Source organism: Rhinolophus sinicus, chromosome 3 (assembly GCF_057876585.1).
Source record: "Rhinolophus sinicus isolate RSI-liver-muscle chromosome 3, RSI-T2T, whole genome shotgun sequence".
Taxonomy (NCBI): Eukaryota; Metazoa; Chordata; class Mammalia; order Chiroptera; family Rhinolophidae; genus Rhinolophus; species Rhinolophus sinicus.
Window position 1 is genome coordinate 164,212,633 of NC_142503.1, and position 19,897 is coordinate 164,232,529.

Below are 19,897 nucleotides of genomic sequence, written 5' to 3' on the forward strand. Positions count from 1 at the left end.
GTAGTTATTGCCAAATTATTTTCCAACGTATTGCACCAGTTTATTTCTCTCACTAGTGTATATATGCAGTGGTTCCACAGTCTTGCCTGTACTTGATATTGGCAAATACTAAATTCAGACACCCTATTGGATATGAGTTGATGTCTTGTAGGTTTTGCACTTCTGCTTACTGAGAGGAAACGCCTTTTCAGATGTTTGCTGGCCATTTTTGTTTCCTTTTATCTGGAATGGCCGTTCAATTTTCTGGTTGATTGTTTTCAATTGATAGCAGTTCTTTATATGTTCTGAATAATTCTTTGCTGATTATGTATCACAAATGTCTTCTTCCACTTTGTGGCTTGTCTTTTTACTTTCTTACGGTGTCTTTGTTAATAAAAATTAAAAACTTTAGTTGAATTTATTATTTTCCTTTTATCACTTGAACTTTGTGTCTTGTTTTAGAAATCTTTCCTTTCCTCAAAGTTACAAAGATATTCTTGCATGTTGTCTTATAAAATTTTATATGGCCTTTCACAATTCTTTCCCTAGAATTGAGTTTTGTTTCTTCCCATTTATGCTAAAATGTGTGAATTTGGTAGCTGATTTGAGATAATGTATGCTCTTGCATACATACATGTTTCTAGGAGAGAGTTTTTTAATACTCTTTGAATTATTTTATGCATTGTCTGCACGTTGTCTTTAGAGTCATAAGAAAATAATTAGGTAAGAATGCTAAAGTATAGATAGAGTTATTCAATAAACTTTGAAGTCTAAACCCTCTTCCAAATCCCATAGGCTATTATGAAAGGTTTGTAAAGTTTCAGAGTGATGCCAGTGTTTGAATGTGGTTTTCTTAAGTTATGGACATTTGTTGTGAAACAGTCTGGTTAATTATTTCCTTAAGATAGTTACCGCTGGTATTTTTTTCATTAAAGTGCACTTGTGGGATGACCTATTACTGTATATCCAGCTAGTACTCAGAGTATACATTTAATCTGAGGAATAGATTTTCAATTTTGGAAAATTTTCAGCTCTTTAAATATTGCTTCTGTTATTTTCACATTTGTTCTCTTGATAGAACTGTGTTGGAGTCTTAGTTTATCCTCTATGTAAATATCTTAATTACTGTTTTCCGTTTTTCCCTCTGTTTTTCTAGGTAACTTCAGTACTGTGTAGCAATTTACCAACTTCTGTGTTCAGTCTAGAGTTTAATTCTAGTAAGTCTATGTGCCAGTATCTGCAATTTTAATTTCTTAGATTTGGAATTGCTTTTTCATATATACCTGTTTCATTTCTCTCTGTTTTTGTTTTATAACCTTTTTGCTACTTATAAAAAGACCCTGACCCCCTTATCTCTCTGACGTATTGAACGTATTCAAATTTTAAGAACTTTGTCGGACTGTTTAATAAAACTAATACCGTCTGGTGTGAATTCATGTTTTCGTTGATTTTTTCCCCTCATCACATTTCTTTCTGTTTTGTATTATTGGCTTGTTAGTCTCATTTTGAGGGGAGGTTTCTTTTTTTGTCTCTTTCTTGTGATCATCTCTTCCCTGCCTCCCAAATTATTTCTTTTTCAGCTGTTCCTACCGGGCCCGCTGTGCCTCGAATCACAAACTAGGTCTGTTCTGGAAGTTAAAAAAATCAAGGTTAAGAGAAGGGTTTATAGAAATATGCAGTCATGTACTAGTGAGAAAGAGGGAGCTGAGAATATATATATTTACATATAAACGAATATGTATATTTTTACATATAAACAAGTGTGTGTGTACATATGTGTGTGTGTGTGTGTGTGTGTGTGTGTGTGTGTATATATATATATATATATATATATATATATATATAGTTTTATTGTGAAAAGGTATTTAAAGACCACAATATGGTACCATGGTACTAAGAGTACTTTTTGCGACTGGGTTGGTTATTGTTTCTAGGTCTTTTTAGGCTACAGGGGCAGAATGCATATATTTTTAATAAGCTAAATTACTGCATGAGTACATACAGATGTTTCTACTCCAATTTAGTACTGTGGAGTTTTTACTTAATTTCATTGACCTTTAAACTACATCTGCTTTAAAAAGCCAAAAATCTGAGCTTCCAATTTTAACATAATCACTCATTTCAGTTAGCTCACAATACACACGTTACGTAGTACTGGAATAGCAATATACACATTGTCACCAAAATTATGATTATAATAGTGGAAGATTGACTTCCCTTTTTTTTGCCATTCTTCCTCCACTCTTTTCCAGTGGGGATGTACAGTCAAGTTACCATGTGTTAAAGTCACTTGGCGTAGTTTCACTCTGGTGGTCACCAAGTGAATACACGGAAGGTTCTTTTGTTTCATTTCACTTTTGATTTTTTGGGATTTTTAAAGATTTTTAAGGCAAATTCAAAGCATGTCCTTTAACCATTTTCCTCTTCGGTTCATCTTTTTCTCACATTTTAAGTGATATTCATGTTAAGGCAACCACCTTTTTCATTTCTTAAAATCATTTATTGTTTGTCATAAAATATTTCCTAGTCATAGTTCCCAATCTTTTCCTATATGGCTCTGGGTTTTACATGAGACATAGAAAAGCCTTTTATAAGGTAAGATTATTTTAAAATGCAAAGAAATACACTTGTGTCTTGTAGTTCTTTCATGGTTTAACTTTTTATCCTTTAAAACTTTGATCCATATGTAATTGAGGTAGGAGCTTAATTCCCACCCACCCACATGGCTGTCATTTGTGCCAGTACTACTTCTTAAATAGTCTGTTCTTTTTTTTTTAACTGATTGATTCAAAATGGCCTGTTGACTAAATTTTTCGTATGTATTTGGGATTATTTCTGTTGTGTTTATTTGGCTGTCCTTGGGCAAGTTTCTAAAATTCTTGTTTCATAAGTGAAGCTTTTTCATTAGTTCCCTTAGGGTCTTTTGGGATAGTATTTGACATTCTTGTCTCGTCATTTCCAGTTTATGTTTAGTTTGTGAAATGATGTTTTTAAGTATTATGGCTTTTCTGGGAATAGGCAAGAATAAATACAACATTTTATCATTTTAGTACTTTCATTGTTAGTGACCTAAGGGGATGTACCTAAGCTATTTTATCAAACTGTTGTATTCAACTTTTAGTACCCTAGCCAAACTTTCCTAAGGGATGACAGGTTTTGAAGTAGGTTTTCTGTTTGCTGGTAAATTTAGCTGACACCAGACATCAGTTGTTAGGACTACCTTGTTGTAATGGAATTGGACGTACTTGGTGAGGTTAGGGCAGATACAGGGCCACAGGGAGGAGTTACAGGAAGATAAACTAGGAAGACTCTTCTCACATATTTCTAAAGATACAAAAGGTCCTAATGGGAGGTGAGAGGTGAACATCGCTGGTTTCAGGCACAGGCTCCCTAACTGTTTAACTATGTCCAATCTTTGGGTGGCTAGTTGGATTAGAGGCCCTTTTCAATACAGAAATCATGTGAAAAAGAAAAAACAGGTCAAGATTGTAAATTTTAGGGGGAGAAAGATAAAGTCTCTATACAGTATACCATGTTTCCCTGAAAATAAGACCTAGTTGGACAATCAGCTCTAATGTGTCTTTTGGAGCAAAAGTTAATATAAGACCCGACTAGGTCTTATTTTCGGGGAAACAATAGCTGTTTTACAATTACTACGTTATTGGTGTGAATTTCATGTTCTATTGTTAATTTCTGAGTAATGTAAATGATTTTTTGTTCTTTGGAAACTGATTTTATGTATTGATTTGAAATACTGAATAGCAAAATGTGTTAAGTTTCTGGTATTAAAACTTTCAGTCTGTCAAATTATAAGTTTGATGTTTTTACAGAATAAATTTTTAACCATGTTATCTCCTGTGGAGGTATTTTTAAATGAGTAATGTCTTTTCCTGAGAAAATGAATTAGTTTGGGCTTGATGGGTAAGCAAAAGTCTGAAAGATAACTGGTGTAACTTTTAGCAGCTGCCTTTTCAATTTCTTGGAGAACCTGTTCAAATTGATTTATCTATTGTATTTAAAGGATAACAAATAAACTTGGTTAAAAAAATAAAGTTTCATGTGCTGTGACTTGATATCTAATGGAGAAATTAAATTTCATTAGTCATCTCTGGCATTAGATGGGTTTGTTTCAGATAGGGGTAGCAGTACTTTAGAATGGCATTTGTAAAATATCTCAGGGGTGTGGTAATAAGATGTAAGTCATAGAAATAACTATTCTAATTTAAAACTGGAATTGCACCACAACTTTGAGATTTTGGTATAGTCTCTAAAGTTAGTGTTAGAAAAGCTGTTGTAAGTGCAGTTCCCGTGTCAGGCAACTCAGTGTTTGATTTACTAAGTTATCTTGTCCTTTGGTTACTTTGAATCTTTTCCCTCTTATTTTAAAAGATAATTTTATAATTGTATTGTGGACCCTGGGACCATTATACTTTAAGTGTAGTGACTGACTAGAGAATGTAAATTTAGATGAAGTTTTATATTTTGTTGGCTGTTTCAGGAAATGATTAATGTTTTATCTGTTTTTTATATTGGTATTTTTTTCTCACTGATTTATAGAATCAGGTTTTAAAAATTCTTATTGCAGATGTAATACACTTGTAAACTTTTAAACATAAGTGTGTAAAATAATGCGAGTCTACTTATTTTGTGTTTTCTTCAAGTACTTTGTTTTCTTATGTTTAAAACTTTAATCTGTCTGCATGTCTTTCTTTGATATGAATGATTCAGCCTTTTGTGTACTGATTTGAAGTAACTTACAGTTAACTAAAATTTAAAAATCTTATTTGGATCTATTTTAGATTTTGAGTTCCATTGTCCTTTTTATCACACTGCAGTATATTGCTGCTTCCCAATAATTGTTAGACTGTCTCCTATCTCATAAAATGTTGTGACTGTGTATAGAGAAAATACTTATGCTTTAGGCTTTTAGGAGAAGGAGAACTAGCTGTAGGCAGGGTACTTGAGCTGGAAGAATAGGACCACACTGAGGCTCAGGTTAGGTATTTTTTCCCGCCTCTCTAGTTTATAGATACTATGTACTTGGCACCTCAGCTAGATTAAAAGTTCATTTAAAGTAAGTTAATCTATGAGGTGTGATTGAAAAATACAGTGAATGTTTAAAAAAGCATTTATTACAGTAAAAGACATATTGCCATTAATCCTTCTCAAAATACTCCCCCTCAAAATACCCCCCCTCGCTTCCAACACACTTACCCCATCGTTCTTGCCACTTTCTGAAGGCAAGAACTTTCAGAAAGTCCTCTTTCGTGAGTGTCTTTAGTTCTGCTGTTGTGGCTGCCTTGATATGCTAAATTGATTCAAAATGTTTTCCTTTCACGGTCATTTTGACTTCGGGAAAGAGCCAGAAGTTTCACTGTGCCAGATCCTGTGAATAAGATGCATGAGGACACACCGTAATGTTTTTGACAGAAATTGCCATGTACCAGAAGCAATGTGTGACATGGAGCGTGTCATGATGGAGGACAAAGTAGAGACACTCATGAAAGAGGACTTCCAGAACTACTTCAGAAAGTGGCAAGAACGATGGGATAAGTGTGTTTGAAGTGAGGGGGCGTATTTTGAGGGGGATTATAATGGCAATGTGTCTTTTACTGTAATAAATTTTTATTTAAACATTCACTGTATTTTTCGATCACACCTTGTATTTGTGCAACACTGCTAAGCATCCTGCATTTTCCATCCAAATTTTAAAATTTACGTGGAGTCTCAAAATGAACAAAATTTATAAAGAATAAAAAAATTGACAATATAGTAATTATAATGTGTTTTATGTGACCTCCAAACACCACCTTTTCCACCCTTAACTCAGAACTAATACTTTGTCTCCCATTTTGTTAAGAAAATAATAGCATTAGGAAGCGCATTTTCACAAACTTCTACACCATATCTAACTCCTTGCGGGCCTCTGCCTTTTTCCTTTTTTATGTTTCTATAGATGTCTGCTTCTGTCTAAGACCAGTCTCTACTTGTACACCAAATTCTAGTTCCTCTTGCCATTTGAAAACATTGCCCCTCACTCTCCTGCATCACCAGTATTTCCCTTTCTACTGGATCATATTTGTCAGCATATTAACATGATGTAATTTCCCGCATCTTTAAAAACCAAATTCAACCTTCTGTTTCCCTCCAGCTTCCATTTAATTTCTCTCATCCCTTCACAGGAGATTTCCAAAGAGTTGTCCATACCTGCTGGAGTTCTCACTTTTGAATTCATTTCAATCAGTGTCTGATCGCCACCGCTGTACTGCTGTGGTCACAGTCACCCGTAATGTCTGCGTTGCTAAATCCAACAGTCAGTGCCTACTTTTCATTGTGCTTTATTTACCACCGTCATTTGACAAATTGATCAATCTCTCCTTGATACACTTCTCATTTAGCAACATGTTCCTAATTTTCATTCTCCCTCTCTTTCTTAGTCTGCTCTTCCCTCGTCTCAGTTCTTTATCTTTCTGTTGTTGAATTGTCCAGCGGCTCAGTCTTGAGACCTCTATTTATACCCATTCTGTTAGTGGTTGTATCCAAGCAATGGCTTTAAATATGATTCATACGCTGAATACACCTGAATTTATATCTCCAGCCTGCATGACTTACATGTCCAAACACTCTTGTTTAGCTGTCTATGACAGCTCCACTTGTCTGAAACCTAACTCCTGGTGGTCAACCCCAACCATGTCTTGTTCACATTTCCCCCATCTCAATAAAGGGCAATTTTATTGTTTTTGGCTTAGTCTAAAATCTTTGGAGTTGCCTTTGTCTTTGCTTGTTCTCTGATACCCCATATTATAGTCTTCAGCAAATCATCTTGTCTTCACCTTCATAACAGATTCAGAATTTGACCACTTCTTACTATTTCCCTTCCTACCAGCTTGCTCTAATCATCTCTTACCTAGATTATTTCAATTGTCTTAACAGTTTTTCCTGCTTTTACCTTCTCCCTACAACCTTTTCTACTCAGAATGCTTACTAGTTTCCCATATTACTCAGAGTACAAGCCACAGTCCTTCTGTTTGCCTGTAAGGAACTGATTTATTCACTGCCCCTTTGCCCCCTTCAGATGATCTCTTCAACCTCATCTTCTGCTTATTTTCTTGTTCATTATACTTGAAGCGTATTGTACTTATTGTTCTTGCTCAAATATGCCGTGTACGTTCCTGTCTTATATACTGTATATTAATTGCTGGCCTGACTTCCTTTTAGTAGAATGTTAGCCCTGTTAGGGCAGGGGTTTTGGCCTTTTTTACTGCTGTTTCTTCAGAACACCCTAGAAAACAGTGCTAAATAACTGTTAGTAAATGAATAATAGACTATTGGGGAAGACAGTTGAAAAAATATATTTTCATAGGTATGATTTGAACTAGTTTTGAAGGATGAGTGAAGAACAGACACAAAGGACAAAGCAAAGTTTTTAAGATTTGATAGTAGGGAGGAGGCAGAATTGGACTTTTTAGAAAGTGGCTCCTTTTGGTCCTTAATTTAGAACCTGTAGTTGCCTTTTACTGCTGATTTCGTCGACTCAGCTGACTGCTGATCTCTAGTTGCTTGTATTTTATATTCTTCAAAATCATATCTGAAACTGAGACAAGAACCTGTCCCTATATTCTTGATCTTGACAAGTGGTTTCATCATTTAAGGACTCTTCCAAGTTAGAAATGTCGGCGTTGTCTCAGATTCCTCTCTCACTCTCACTATGCTCCAAAATAGTTGCCTTGTCCTGTTGGTGGTTCCACCCAGGCCTCTTTCTGCATTGAATTAATTCACTCTCATCAGATGTGGCCTATCGAAATAGTCACTTTAATTGGTCAGCTTGCATTTATGTTAACGTATCCATTGGCTTTTAAATTTTGGTTATATATTTTTTATTTGTAGAAGGCCTAATTGATTGATATCTACCAGTCACTTTTGATAGTTTCTGTTCTTTGCTCATTTTCCCAAGTCCCTCTTATTTCTTTGTGTGTATGTCGTAATCTGTATCTATTACTTTCAGTATCTTAAATCTTTAGGGATCTAATTTCTTAGTTTGTTTCCGTTGCCTCTGGCTCATGGTGACTTATCATATTGTGCCATTTTGGGTTGTAGGCTCTTACCTGGGTGATAGTCTTTGGCAATCTTGAGGAGCAAGGCTTGAGGGAGCATTCCATCAGAGGATGTACAGTTGCTTTTGCCCACGTGCACGATAGGCACCACCAACATGGGAGCACTTCAGTTTTTTGGCTTAGCATTTCCAAGATCATGCAAGTAGTTTGCACCTTAAAGTTATGTCAGAAGAGATTTTTGGAGCCAAGGCAGAATCTGCACCAAAGTTAATTTCATTTTAGTGCTTCATTGTATTGCTACTCATCAATCTTAAAATTCCTTTTTACTCAGGATATATCCTAGTTGAACAGGCTATGTAATCTATCGATGGTGATGTTAAAACAAACAAAAAAACCCCAAAAGTACAACAGGTTTCTGCTCCCTAAAAGCATTCCTGGTTGACCAGTAGCATTAAGGCACAGTAAAATATATCTAATCAATTAAAAACCTGGATAGTTCATGAATTATCAGGGAAATAAAAATTCTGTATAAAGTTTCTTTTAGTATTTTGTTAGCACACGATTCCTTTTCCCCTTCAACTTAATACCAGGGCTGTGCTAATACCATTTTTAAAATTGGTTATAGAAATGCAAAATGTTAACAAATGCCGTTTTAATCACAAATGTCAATAGTGTGCCTAATAAACATCTTTTTTCTCAGGTTCCATTTATGGCTGTTCTCATACTTGGGCCATTATTGGTATAACTTGAATAAAGTATATCTACATTTTTAAATGACATACAAAATTAGTTGAAAGACAAAGTTAAATTTAATAAGCTTGACTTTATTATGTTATCAATATAAGATTCCTAGGTCTGTCTGTCTTGGCAATTAACACATAGCTCTGACTGGCTTTATTTTGTCTTGGAAAATAGTCCTATTAAAATGATTCTGGTGAAACCTTATATTGGATAAACTCAGATTTATCCAACTTTAAAGCAGATGTTTTCTAAGATCCAAAATAATTCTTAGAATAATGATTCTTCTGTTTAGGTGGAATTTGGTTCTTTTACTACCCTTCAGATGAGGGATATCATGTCTATATTCAAGGCTAATCTGGTAGTCAGATCACACCTTTTATTTTCTCTAGTTATTGGGTTAATCTAAAAGTAGGGCTGATATTCTGTTGATGAGGCAAATTCTTTTTTAACATTTGGGAAGGATGATGGTGATGGCCATCTTTGTTACAGTGTAAAGTTTGCAGAAAGGGACACCTTGAAAAAAATGGAGAAAAACATCTAATTTGTAATTTATTTTAATGCCAAATGACACATCCTAAAATTTTGATTTTGACTTTATTTCCATATCCTTGATGTATCCCACCAATTATTAGGCCGTTAGTCACTGGAATAAAGGTGCTAGCAGTTTGTGAATGGGCTTAAATCTCTAAATGAAGGCATGAACTACCTCTTTTTTTAAAAAAAATGAAAGTATTTTATTTTCTTGTGCTGAACAAAAGAAACAAACAAATGGGGAGTAAAGTAGATAATGAAGATTTAGGAAAGAAACACAGAGAACTGCTTTTTATTTTTTTGGTCATTAAGAGTGTGGTACTTTTAGTGAATATCCAGTGTGTTGGTAATAGCTAATGCCTCTTTATTTCCACATAATAGTAGTATTTATGAACATTGGACAATAAAAGAAAAGCAAAATGCTATTAAAGTGTCAAAAGTGGATATTTGGGGAAAATCGTGGATATCTTAAGTTTTTTTTCTCCTGTTGGGATCTTTTCACATGATTTAAAAATAAAAGGATGTGTTATACTTTTCCTAGTTACCACAATTTTTTTTCAGAGTATATTTGAACTGTAGTTTGCAAAGTAATCAAGTATATGATTTAAAAAAAAAAAAAAAAAGCTAACCTGCTTAGATTTGTAGGTCAGGTTAGATCTGAAATACCATTTGAAAGAGAGAGGGTTTCTGTGTTTAATTTTTATAAGACTGACTCAGTTTTTTTTCTTTCTTTCCCATTTAGGTTTTATAGGATAACATTAACAAAAGCATGATGGAGTTTTATGAGTCAACATATTTTATTGTCCTTATTCCTTCAGTAGTTATTACAGTAATTTTCCTCTTCTTCTGGCTTTTCATGAAAGAAACATTATATGATGAAGTTCTTGCAAAACAGAAAAGAGAACAAAAGCTTATTCCTACCAAAACAGATAAAAAGAAGGCAGAAAAGAAAAAGAATAAAAAGAAAGAAATCCAGAATGGGAACCTCCATGAATCTGATTCTGAGAGTGTACCCCGGGACTTTAAATTATCTGATGCCTTGGCTGTAGAAGATGAGCAAGTTGTAACTGTTCCATTGAATGTGGTTGAAACTTCAAGTAGTGTTAGAGAAAGAAAGAAGAAGGAAAAGAAACACAAGCCTGTATTAGAAGAGCAGGTCACCAAAGAAAGTGATGTATCAAAGATTCCAGGCAAAAAAGTAGAACCTGTCCCAGTTACTCAGCAGCCCACCCCACCCTCGGAAGCAGGTGTCTCAAAGAAGAAACCAGGGCAGAAGAAGTCTAAAAATGGAAGCGGTATTGTAATCTATTTAACTTCATTGGATGATTGTATTTGTTTTAATAACTTTAGGGCTTGAAATTCAGGTATTTTGTTAGGTGTGCATGTAAAGTGTTAAATACTGAGTCTGAAACCAAGATCATTATCCTTTTCACTGTGTTTACTATTATTAACATTAATTGCTTATAGAAATAATTAGTATTGATCATAAAACAGCATTTAAAACTAAACTTCATATGACAAATATGACTGAACGTCATATTACAAAAGATGTTTAATGGAAATATATAAAATCTGTTTCGCTAACACCACTAAGGACATGTAAGTACCAGCAGTTAGAAACTTTTACATTTATTTCAATCAGTACTTTCTAATCATGTGATTGGAATTAAAGATGAAGAGGTAAATCAGATATTTTTTTTTACCCTTGATAATTCATTTTGTAAACATTTAGCATAGATCTGTTTTATGCTAGGCTTTATACTAGGTATGGGGACCACAGAGGTGAATTGTGCATTTTCAAGGTATTCACATGCTAGCTGTGGCCACAAACATAATTATTATAATACGTATAAAAAGTTTTGTATCATGATCTAGCTATGTCTAAACCAGTGTCGGAGTTCTAAGGTGGGCCACTTAGATCATATAATGCCTGAAATTAATCTGAAAGGTTGAGTGGGTACTAGCTAGTTTTTTTGTGTGGCTGGGAAAGGGTGGAGACAGGGTATTCCAAGGAGAGGGGTTAACAGGTGCAATGGAAAGGACAGGAGAAATGGCTAGTATGACGTATGGAACTGCACACAGTTTGCTCTGAATGAAGGGACTTGAGTGTACTTTGTACTTGGTCACGTATCTTAACTTGTGATGTGTTAAGTTAGTTATGTTGTTTTTTAAATATTTGCTTGCCAGCTGTGATCGAAGTATGGTATTTACTAGAGGAATAAGAACACACCGTATGTTTTTGTGGGGGAGAAGGACGTAAGCCAGTCATAAAATGGGACTTATACAAGAGATGTATCAAGTACTGGTATAGAAGTACCAAAGCCCAAACAACTACTGCTTATGGGGACCAGGGGCAAAAAGCTCTATGGAGGAGGGAGTGCCTGAGCTGGGTCTTCCAGAGTGAAGCCCTTCACCAGGCAGGTAGTGGGGTCTCATTCCACATTGGGAGGATAACGTGTAAAGGCACCAAGGTATACGATTACAGTGTATTGTTGAACCATAAAAATGTGAGGTAGGAGGTGATAGGAAACAAAGCTGAAAAGATACACAGTGGTTAGATCATGATGGTTTTTGTATACAGTGCTAAGGAGCTGGGATGTTGTAGTTTAGCCATTGTTGAAGATTTTCAAGCAGGTTAGTTTACATGGTCAGATTAATATTTTAGAAAGATATCTTTGGCAGAACTTGGGAGTACAAATTTCATGGGACAGAATTTGATGTAGACAGACTTGTTAAGAGGTTATTGTTTTCCAAAGTTAAGTTGAATGACTGAACTATGGTAGTGACAGAAGATACAGAAAGTAGATTAGAGAGGTCTACCAAGTAAAAATGACATGACTAACTTTATTGGCTATGGTATGACATAACAACTTGAAATGTACAGTGAAGACATTGAAATTGTTAAAAGATTTTGCTTATCTTGGTTCAGTCATCAATTAACATGGAGACCACAGCCAAGAAATCAAGAGATGCCTGAGACTCAAGGGCAGCAATGGAAGAATTAGGAAAGATCAGCAAGAGCAAAGACGTGTCATTAGAGACCAAGGCTAAGATCATCCACACCCTCATTCCCAATTGCTATGTATGGATGTGAAAGTTGGACAGTGAAGAAGACTGGTAGGAAAAAAATGGATTCATTTGAAATACAGTGTTGGAAGAGAGAGCTCTGTAGATACCCGAGACTGTCAGAAAGTTGAGCAAGTGGATTCTGGAGCAAATTAAACCTTAAACATCACTGGAGGCAAAAATGACAAAACTGAAGCTGTCTTTGGGTACATCAAGAGAAGGCAGGATTCTTTGGAAAGGACATTAATGCTGGGAAAAACAGAAGGCAGCAGGCAAGGAGGCAGAACAAATTTGAGACAGGTTGATTCCATAAATGAAGCCATAGGCATGAGTGTGCAGGAGCTGAGCAGGGCCATTGGGGACAAGACATTGTGGATGTCACTCATTCATAGAATCTCCAGGAGTCAGAGCCAACTCAGTGGTACATAATGCACACATAGCAGATAAAGGAGAAGGTATCAAAGTCGATTTCCCAAGTTCTCAGTTTGGTCAGGGTTAGCAAACTTCAACCTGTGAGCCAATTATGGCCTGCTTCCTGTTTTTATGGCCCATGAACCAAGAATAGTTCTTACATTTTAATGGTTCAAAAAAATAAAATAATATTTTGTTAAATATAGAAATTAGATGAAAGTCAAACCTCCACATTCATAAAGAAAGTTTTTTAAATGCAGCCATATTCATTTGCTAACACATGTCTATGGCTGGCTGCAACAGTAGATGAAGCGTTGTGACTGTATGGCCTGCGAAGCCTAAATTATTTACTATTTGACCCTATACAGAAAAAATTTGCCCACCTCTAATTGATAGATGGTTAGTAGCACTAAGACGGAATACTGGAGAGAGAGTGGATGTGTATGGAGAGGAGAATGCTTTTAGTTGGTGTTTTGGGTGCTTCTGAGGGCCATTCATATAGGGAGCAATTCAGGATGCAGTGGAATATGTAAGTGCAGAGGAGTGAGGTTAGAAATAGATTCAGAAGCCTGAAGCATGAAGGTTGTAGTTGAAGTCCTGGGTATAGATGAGATCATCCCAGGGGGAAGTATTTAAATAAGACACAACCCTGAGGAATACCTGCATATGAGGTATTTAGTAGGAGCAGCTCACAAAGGATATTCCAATATAAGAAAAGGATTGCAGTGGGAACTGATAGGAGAGAAGTTTTTATTTTATTGTGGTAAAATAAACGTAACAAAATTTACCACTTTAACCATCCCCCTTTCTTCCGCCCCCCACTCCGGTTCAAGCCGTTGTTTCTCAGTCTAGTTGTGTAGGACACAGCTCCCTGGCCCAGGCTTGTGTTATGAGCCTTGTGCTGCCCCTGGCTGAGGCAGTCGGCCGCCGGTCGTTGGTGGGTCCAAGGCAGCTCACGGCAGCTCTCGCCGGTTGCCGGCCACTCACTCTGGCTGCTGGCCGCTCCTGGCAGCACACAGTAGCCCAGGGCAGCTCATGCCGACCTCCAGCTGCTCACCGCAGCCCAGCTCCAGGGAGAGCTGTTGTTCACAATCTTAGCTGTAGAGGGCACAGCTCACTGGCCCATGTGGGAATTGAACCAGCGACCTCAGCCTTAGGAGCACGGCGCTCCAGCCACCTTGCTGGCCCAGCCATTTTAACCATTTTTAAGTGTGTAGTTCTGTGGCATAAAGTATATTCACATTGTCGTGGAGTCATCACCATCATCCATCTCAAGAACTTTTTCATCTTCCCCAACTGAAACCCTACCCATTAAATACTAATTTCCCATATTCCTCGCTACCCTTAGACCCTGGCAACTCCCATGCTCTTCTATGTCTCCTTGAATTTAATTATTCTAGGTACTTCATATAAGTGAAATTATACAATATTTGTCCTTTTGTGACTGGCTTATTCCACTTAGTGTAATGGAGAGGAGAGAATTTTAAGGAGGTAGAGACCAATAGTAGGAAATGCTGAATAGAAGTCTAATAAGGGTTAAAGGATATTATTGGCAGAGTATGGCATTTGGGACACTAGGGACCTTAGTAACTCCTTTTGTGGATATAATGGAGGAGATAAAAATCAGGCTGCAATTAGTTGAGAAATGACTGGTAGAAAAGGAAGTACAGACTATACGAGTATTTTTGTCAATGTAAGAAAAAATTCGGTTTGGAAGGCTAGGAATTACAGTGGTGGGAAGGATTTTATTTTTTAGGGTGATAGAGCTTTGACCATGCCTAGAGATTTGACCAGGCCTATAGGCTGAGTAGGGCTAGGAGTGGCTGAGAAATGGGATATAAAAGAAGGAGCAAGTACTAGAAATCTTGATGAAGTTAAGGAGCAAGTATAGCTGAGTAGGAAAATTAGAATGACAAGTTAGTAAGAGAATTATATATTAGAATTCAAACTTGGTGGTAAGGCATTCTGGGAATTATTCATTAATAATTGAATCTTTTCTTGTATGGTCATTGTTTTCGTTTTTTATTTTGATGGTTTTTCATTTATTTTTGATAAAGATGACCAGGATAAAAACGTGGAAACTCTTATGGCACCTTCAAAAAAGCAAGAATCATTACCCCTCCACCAAGAGACTAAACAAGAAGGTGGATCAGGAAAGAAGAAAGTGTCGTCAAAGAAGCAAAAGACAGAAAACGGTGAAATGTGTAGATGTGTATTTTATAAATACTAATTCTAGAGAAGTACACTACAATAAGAACCCTAGAGACCTCACATGCTCTTTAATTCTCAGCTTAGTGTGTACTATAGTAACTTTAATATTAATACAATTCCAGGGTTCTCTTTAGTCTTGTGACTTTGTAGTGCTTTGACAGATGGGCCAGAGTGTATATAAGTTTGTGATTAAGAAGCTCATTTGAAATTTAAAAAGGACAAAACATTTATACATATTCTTAACTGAGTTTTGAAAATGATGTAAATAGCATACAAACTCTAGAACAAAAGTATTCCTGAAATATTTATACTTTTTAATATCACTTAAAGATTTTGCTGAGGACATGAGCTTGATCTTTCATTATCCTACAGTCCCAATTATTTCCTGAACATAATTTGCATGTATATATGGGAAGCATCCAATTAAAAGTGATGGTGTGATTTTTGTACGTTCAGAATTGTCCAGGGAAAAGTTAACTATGAAATTTATGCAGTTTAAACAGTGATTTTCAAATAATATTGGGCAGTGGTATCAACTAGTGCTACAAAATAGTAAATAAAATTGGAAAGAAAAAATAAAATTCTATTATTTGCATTAAAATTATGATATACTAAGCAATCAAGTATAGAAAAGTATTACCCCAAATATTTGATAAGATTACATATTTATTATGTTTTAAATAGAAGAACTATGCACGTCCAGTTTTTTTTTTTTTAAAGTAGGAATATAGAGAGGTTTTCATACAGATATGGAAGTTCGTATTTCTAACCAACAGATATCAGGCTTTAATATTCAAACTCTTAAGAGTTTTTCCCATTAAAATTAGGAACAAAATGAGGGTTTCTTCCTCCACTTTAAATGTTCTGGAAGTTTTAACCAGTGTAGTAAAATGTGCCATGGCAATTAGAGGCATAACTCTTAGAAATGGGAAGATACCTGCAAGGAACAATGACTGATTTTTATAGCTAGCATCTCAATTAAAACATTATCAATTGCAATAAGAATTCAGTAAAATACCAACATAAATAAAAATTAAGTTTTTCTTGAGCACTAATTAAATGTGAATGGATTCTTAGTTAAAACAGGAGAAAAATGTAAAGGATGTATAAGAAGAAATTTTCAGATATTATTAGAAAAGACATGCTGCAAACTTTTAGATGATGGGAATGGTTTACTGTACTATGAAATAATATTAAACTGGTACTATGTTTTGACTTGTTAAATGATAAAATAGGAATTTACAGCCAAATTGAGCTGGTATTAGAGATTCGAAAATAACGGCATGTATCATTAAACTGAAGTGTGCTTGCGTGTTATTACTCTATTAAAAACACTGAATAATTACAATTCTCTTGAACTTAAATTGCAGTCTTGGTAGATGAACCCCTTATTCATGCAACTACTTACATTCCTTTGATGGATAATGCTGACTCAAATCCTGTGGTGGACAAGAGAGAGGTTATTGATCTGATTAAACCTGACCAAGTAGAAGGAATCCAGAAAACGGGGGCTAAAAAACTGAAGACTGAAACTGACAAAGGTAATATACAGAATGCGACAATCTATTGTATGGAAAAAACACGTTTTTGAGTTCTCGTAGAGTCAAGTATGTTCTCTAATAGAAACGGTGAATTGCAAAAGCCTAATAGAATACTTGTAGTAAAGGGCTTATTGATAATTTTCTAGTCCAATCCCATCAGTTTTGTAGAGCTGGATACTGGTTTTGACTTGCCCAAGCTCTCACAGCTATTTTGCTGTCTGGTGTTCTTTTCCCTTCTATGATTGTCTTCTGCAAGGTTTCGTATGCTAATTCACATTTGCCTTTTATTATTTTTTCATAGACTTTATTTTTGTTTTAGAGCAGTTTTAGGTTCACAGCAAAGTTAAGTGGAAAGTACAGAGAGTTCACATACACCTCTTGTCCCCACAACATGCACACGGTGCCTTTTTTAAACTTAAAATGTAGTTGGAGTACTAAAAGCCTTGGGCTGTTTTGGGTCTAATGGGTGGCAGTAGCTTTTAAGAAGAGGAAGTTGGTGCCTAATATGAGAGCATTGGAGGAATTGAGGTGGGTGAGTCAGCAGATGTTTGATGCATGGAGTTTTCAAATGTCAGGATTGCTCGTATGTATTTGATCTTGCAAAAATCAGATTTCCTTTTAATATCTTCAAGTTTGTTTTCTCATTTGTAAAATTTGGTTTATATGTCATGAGTATTAAGGTTAAATGAGAATCAGAACATACCTAGTTTAGATACTAGCATATACTAGACATTTGAATGATTTTTTGTTTTTAAAATGAAGGCGTATTGGCAGTTTAGTATTCTGCATTTTAGTTAATGTAATTATTCCTTATTACATTAAAGATAAACACGTTTTTCTCTCTTGACTATTTATTGTTGTTTGACCTGAAATGTAAGTCTGTTTTCTCTTGGCTATTGATATTCTGGGTGAAGAACTCTTGATGCTTATCTTTGCTGAAGTTATTAGTTGTGTATTTTAAATGCCAATTTCTTACTCCCCTTCCTTTTTTTTTTTTTTTTTTTTTAAGAAAATGCTGAAGTGAAATTTAAAGATTTTCTTCTGTCCTTGAAGACTATGATGTTTTCTGAAGATGAGGCCCTCTGTGTTATAGACCTGCTAAAGGAGAAGTCGGGTGTGATACAGGATGCTTTAAAGAAGGTAAGCAAGCATATTTTTGGTTTTGGGCATATGTAGGAGCAGTGATTTGAAGTTCACCAAGCAAGACTTCTGGTAGAGCAATAAATTATTATCTACTTCCATCCTTCATTCCCCAAAGCATATAGTTACATATAAAAGTTCTAGAATGTCCTCAGAAGTTATTTCATATACCCATACTAATCAATACACTTAATTAGGTATCTAAGTCTTCTGATGTTTTGACAAAAGTGCATTGCTTATAAGTAAGATGATTGACATGACTTCAAAGTCATTTGGCTCTTGGCTGTGTTGCACCTTGCTGTGCTGTGATTGGAAGTATTAAATGCAAGGTCAGGGGAGTCTGGGCAGCATATATGAAATGTTTTTGTGACTGAAGATAGCTCCATTCAAAGAACCTAGGAATCGTTGCATATATGTATGTGTAATATTACCATTCTAAACTAAGTGATTTGCATGGTAGAATCACTGCTATAACTGACTAAAATTTGTGGAAAAACAAAACAAAACAAAACCCCCCCATAAAATCCATGGAGTAAATATTTAATTTCTCATGGCTCATGCTCACTCTATTATCATGTACACGTATAGGATGTCATACTGGGAAAGGTGACACGTTTTGAAGTGTTCTTTGTGTAAAATAAGATGACGTGATGTCTGGTATTCACTATTAGGTGGTGGACTTAACTGTTCTAAACACACACACCCACCCACCCACCCCCCACCACCACTACCACTTACCTGCTTTAAAATCTTGAGTGGCTTCCGTTTTTTCTTAAAGACTATTCTAGTCTAAACCATCACTTCTTACTACCTTCAGTAGTCTCCTAGTTGATGTTTCTACTTTCTTGCTTAGCCCTTTTATTTTTTCCATACAAATTCAAGGTGACCTTTTAGAGATCAATCAGGTCATATTACTCATTGCTTTAAAAACCTTTTGTGCCTTTGTCTTTGCACCTAGAACATAATCCAAATTCCTTGGCAGGCTTCTGCCTATTTCTCTATACAACCTTATCTCATGGCACTTTCCCCATCCCCTCACCACATTTCACTCATACTAGGTCTTTTCTGGTTCCTCTGGAGCATACCAAGACTTTCTTCTGTTTGGACTGTCCCAACACTTTCCCCTCAATCCCCCAATGTCTTCCCTTGGTTAATTCCTCTTTCAAGTCTCCACTTAAATATCCTTTCCTCATATAAAGCTAATCTGAGTTCCCAGTTTAAATTGTTCTCCCTGTTGTTTCCTATGACTATTTGGACTTTTTTTCATAGCATTATAAGTCTGTCCATACTTCCCAGTATCTGTTGACAGTGTGTTTTACAAATCTGTGGCATCTTACAATGTAGTATGCTTGTTGGATGGTCTTCATTTGGTGCTAGCAATGGTCCAGAGTAAACAACGTGTTCGAGGGTAATCAGAGCAAGTGTGTATAGATGCCTCTGTACAACTTCAGATACAAAGTCAGATTATTCTGTGGCAAGGAACTTACGTGAAATTCTTGATTGATGAATTTGTCACTTGATTTACTTTATTTTAATTGGGTAAGTATAAATCTAAAAGGAGTTCTTAGTTATTGTGGTGATCGGAAAAAGCTCCTAGCAGGAAAAAGCCTCCAATTAAAATTATTATGTTAGTACCTGTTTGAAATTGTAGCTTTTTAAAATTAAAAATAATTGCTGTGTTTCTCTTCTGACTAAGGATTTTGGTGTGGCTGATGGGGGCAAGAGTAGTCATTTTATTTGTCTGAGATGGCTTTGAACTCTAGAGACTAGAGAATCAAGCTCCCCTTGATAGGTATTTTAGGCAGGCCAAAGAGGAAGTTGGGGACTGTTAAAGATAGTGTTTTTGAAATAGAGTAAGTATTTTGCAACTTCACATTTTCTCCCCTTTCTTGGAACGTTGAGCTTTTGACTAAAATCTTCTTGTTCTGGGTCTTTCATGGAGTGCTTCTATTATCTGCAGGGACTTAGTGCTCTTGTAGGTCCCCTGTGTCTGGGAAAGACCAGGTAAGTTTAATTTCTCCCTTTTTCTGGCATAGAAACTGAGTCTTGTTCAGATCTTTTAATAGATTTCAAGGTTCCAGATGGAAATGAATCCCCCCACGTAATAAAGACCACTTGAGAGAAATGGGAAAGATAAATGCAGGAGCACCAGCATAGGCGTAGGAGAGAGAGAAGTTAGAGGCCTTGCTGACCATATTACATAGAGTGGCTAAAGAAGAGTCC

The 19,897-nt window shown here is 35.7% G+C and overlaps 1 protein-coding gene across 9 annotated transcripts in view; it reads left to right on the forward strand.

Moving 5' to 3' along the window:
* The window catches only part of KTN1 (kinectin 1), an 89,318-nt gene that overhangs the window by 9,259 nt on the left and 60,162 nt on the right, over nt 1-19,897 (forward strand). For all 9 annotated transcript variants that reach the window (XM_019725774.3, XM_019725778.3, XM_019725770.3 and 6 more), the window contains exons 2-5: nt 10,048-10,600; nt 14,840-14,977; nt 16,364-16,534; nt 17,544-17,674. In XM_019725774.3, the coding sequence (XP_019581333.3) occupies nt 10,075-10,600; nt 14,840-14,977; nt 16,364-16,534; nt 17,544-17,674 (966 nt within the window). In that variant the 5' untranslated portion in view covers nt 10,048-10,074. The remainder of the gene's footprint in view (nt 1-10,047; nt 10,601-14,839; nt 14,978-16,363; nt 16,535-17,543; nt 17,675-19,897) is intronic.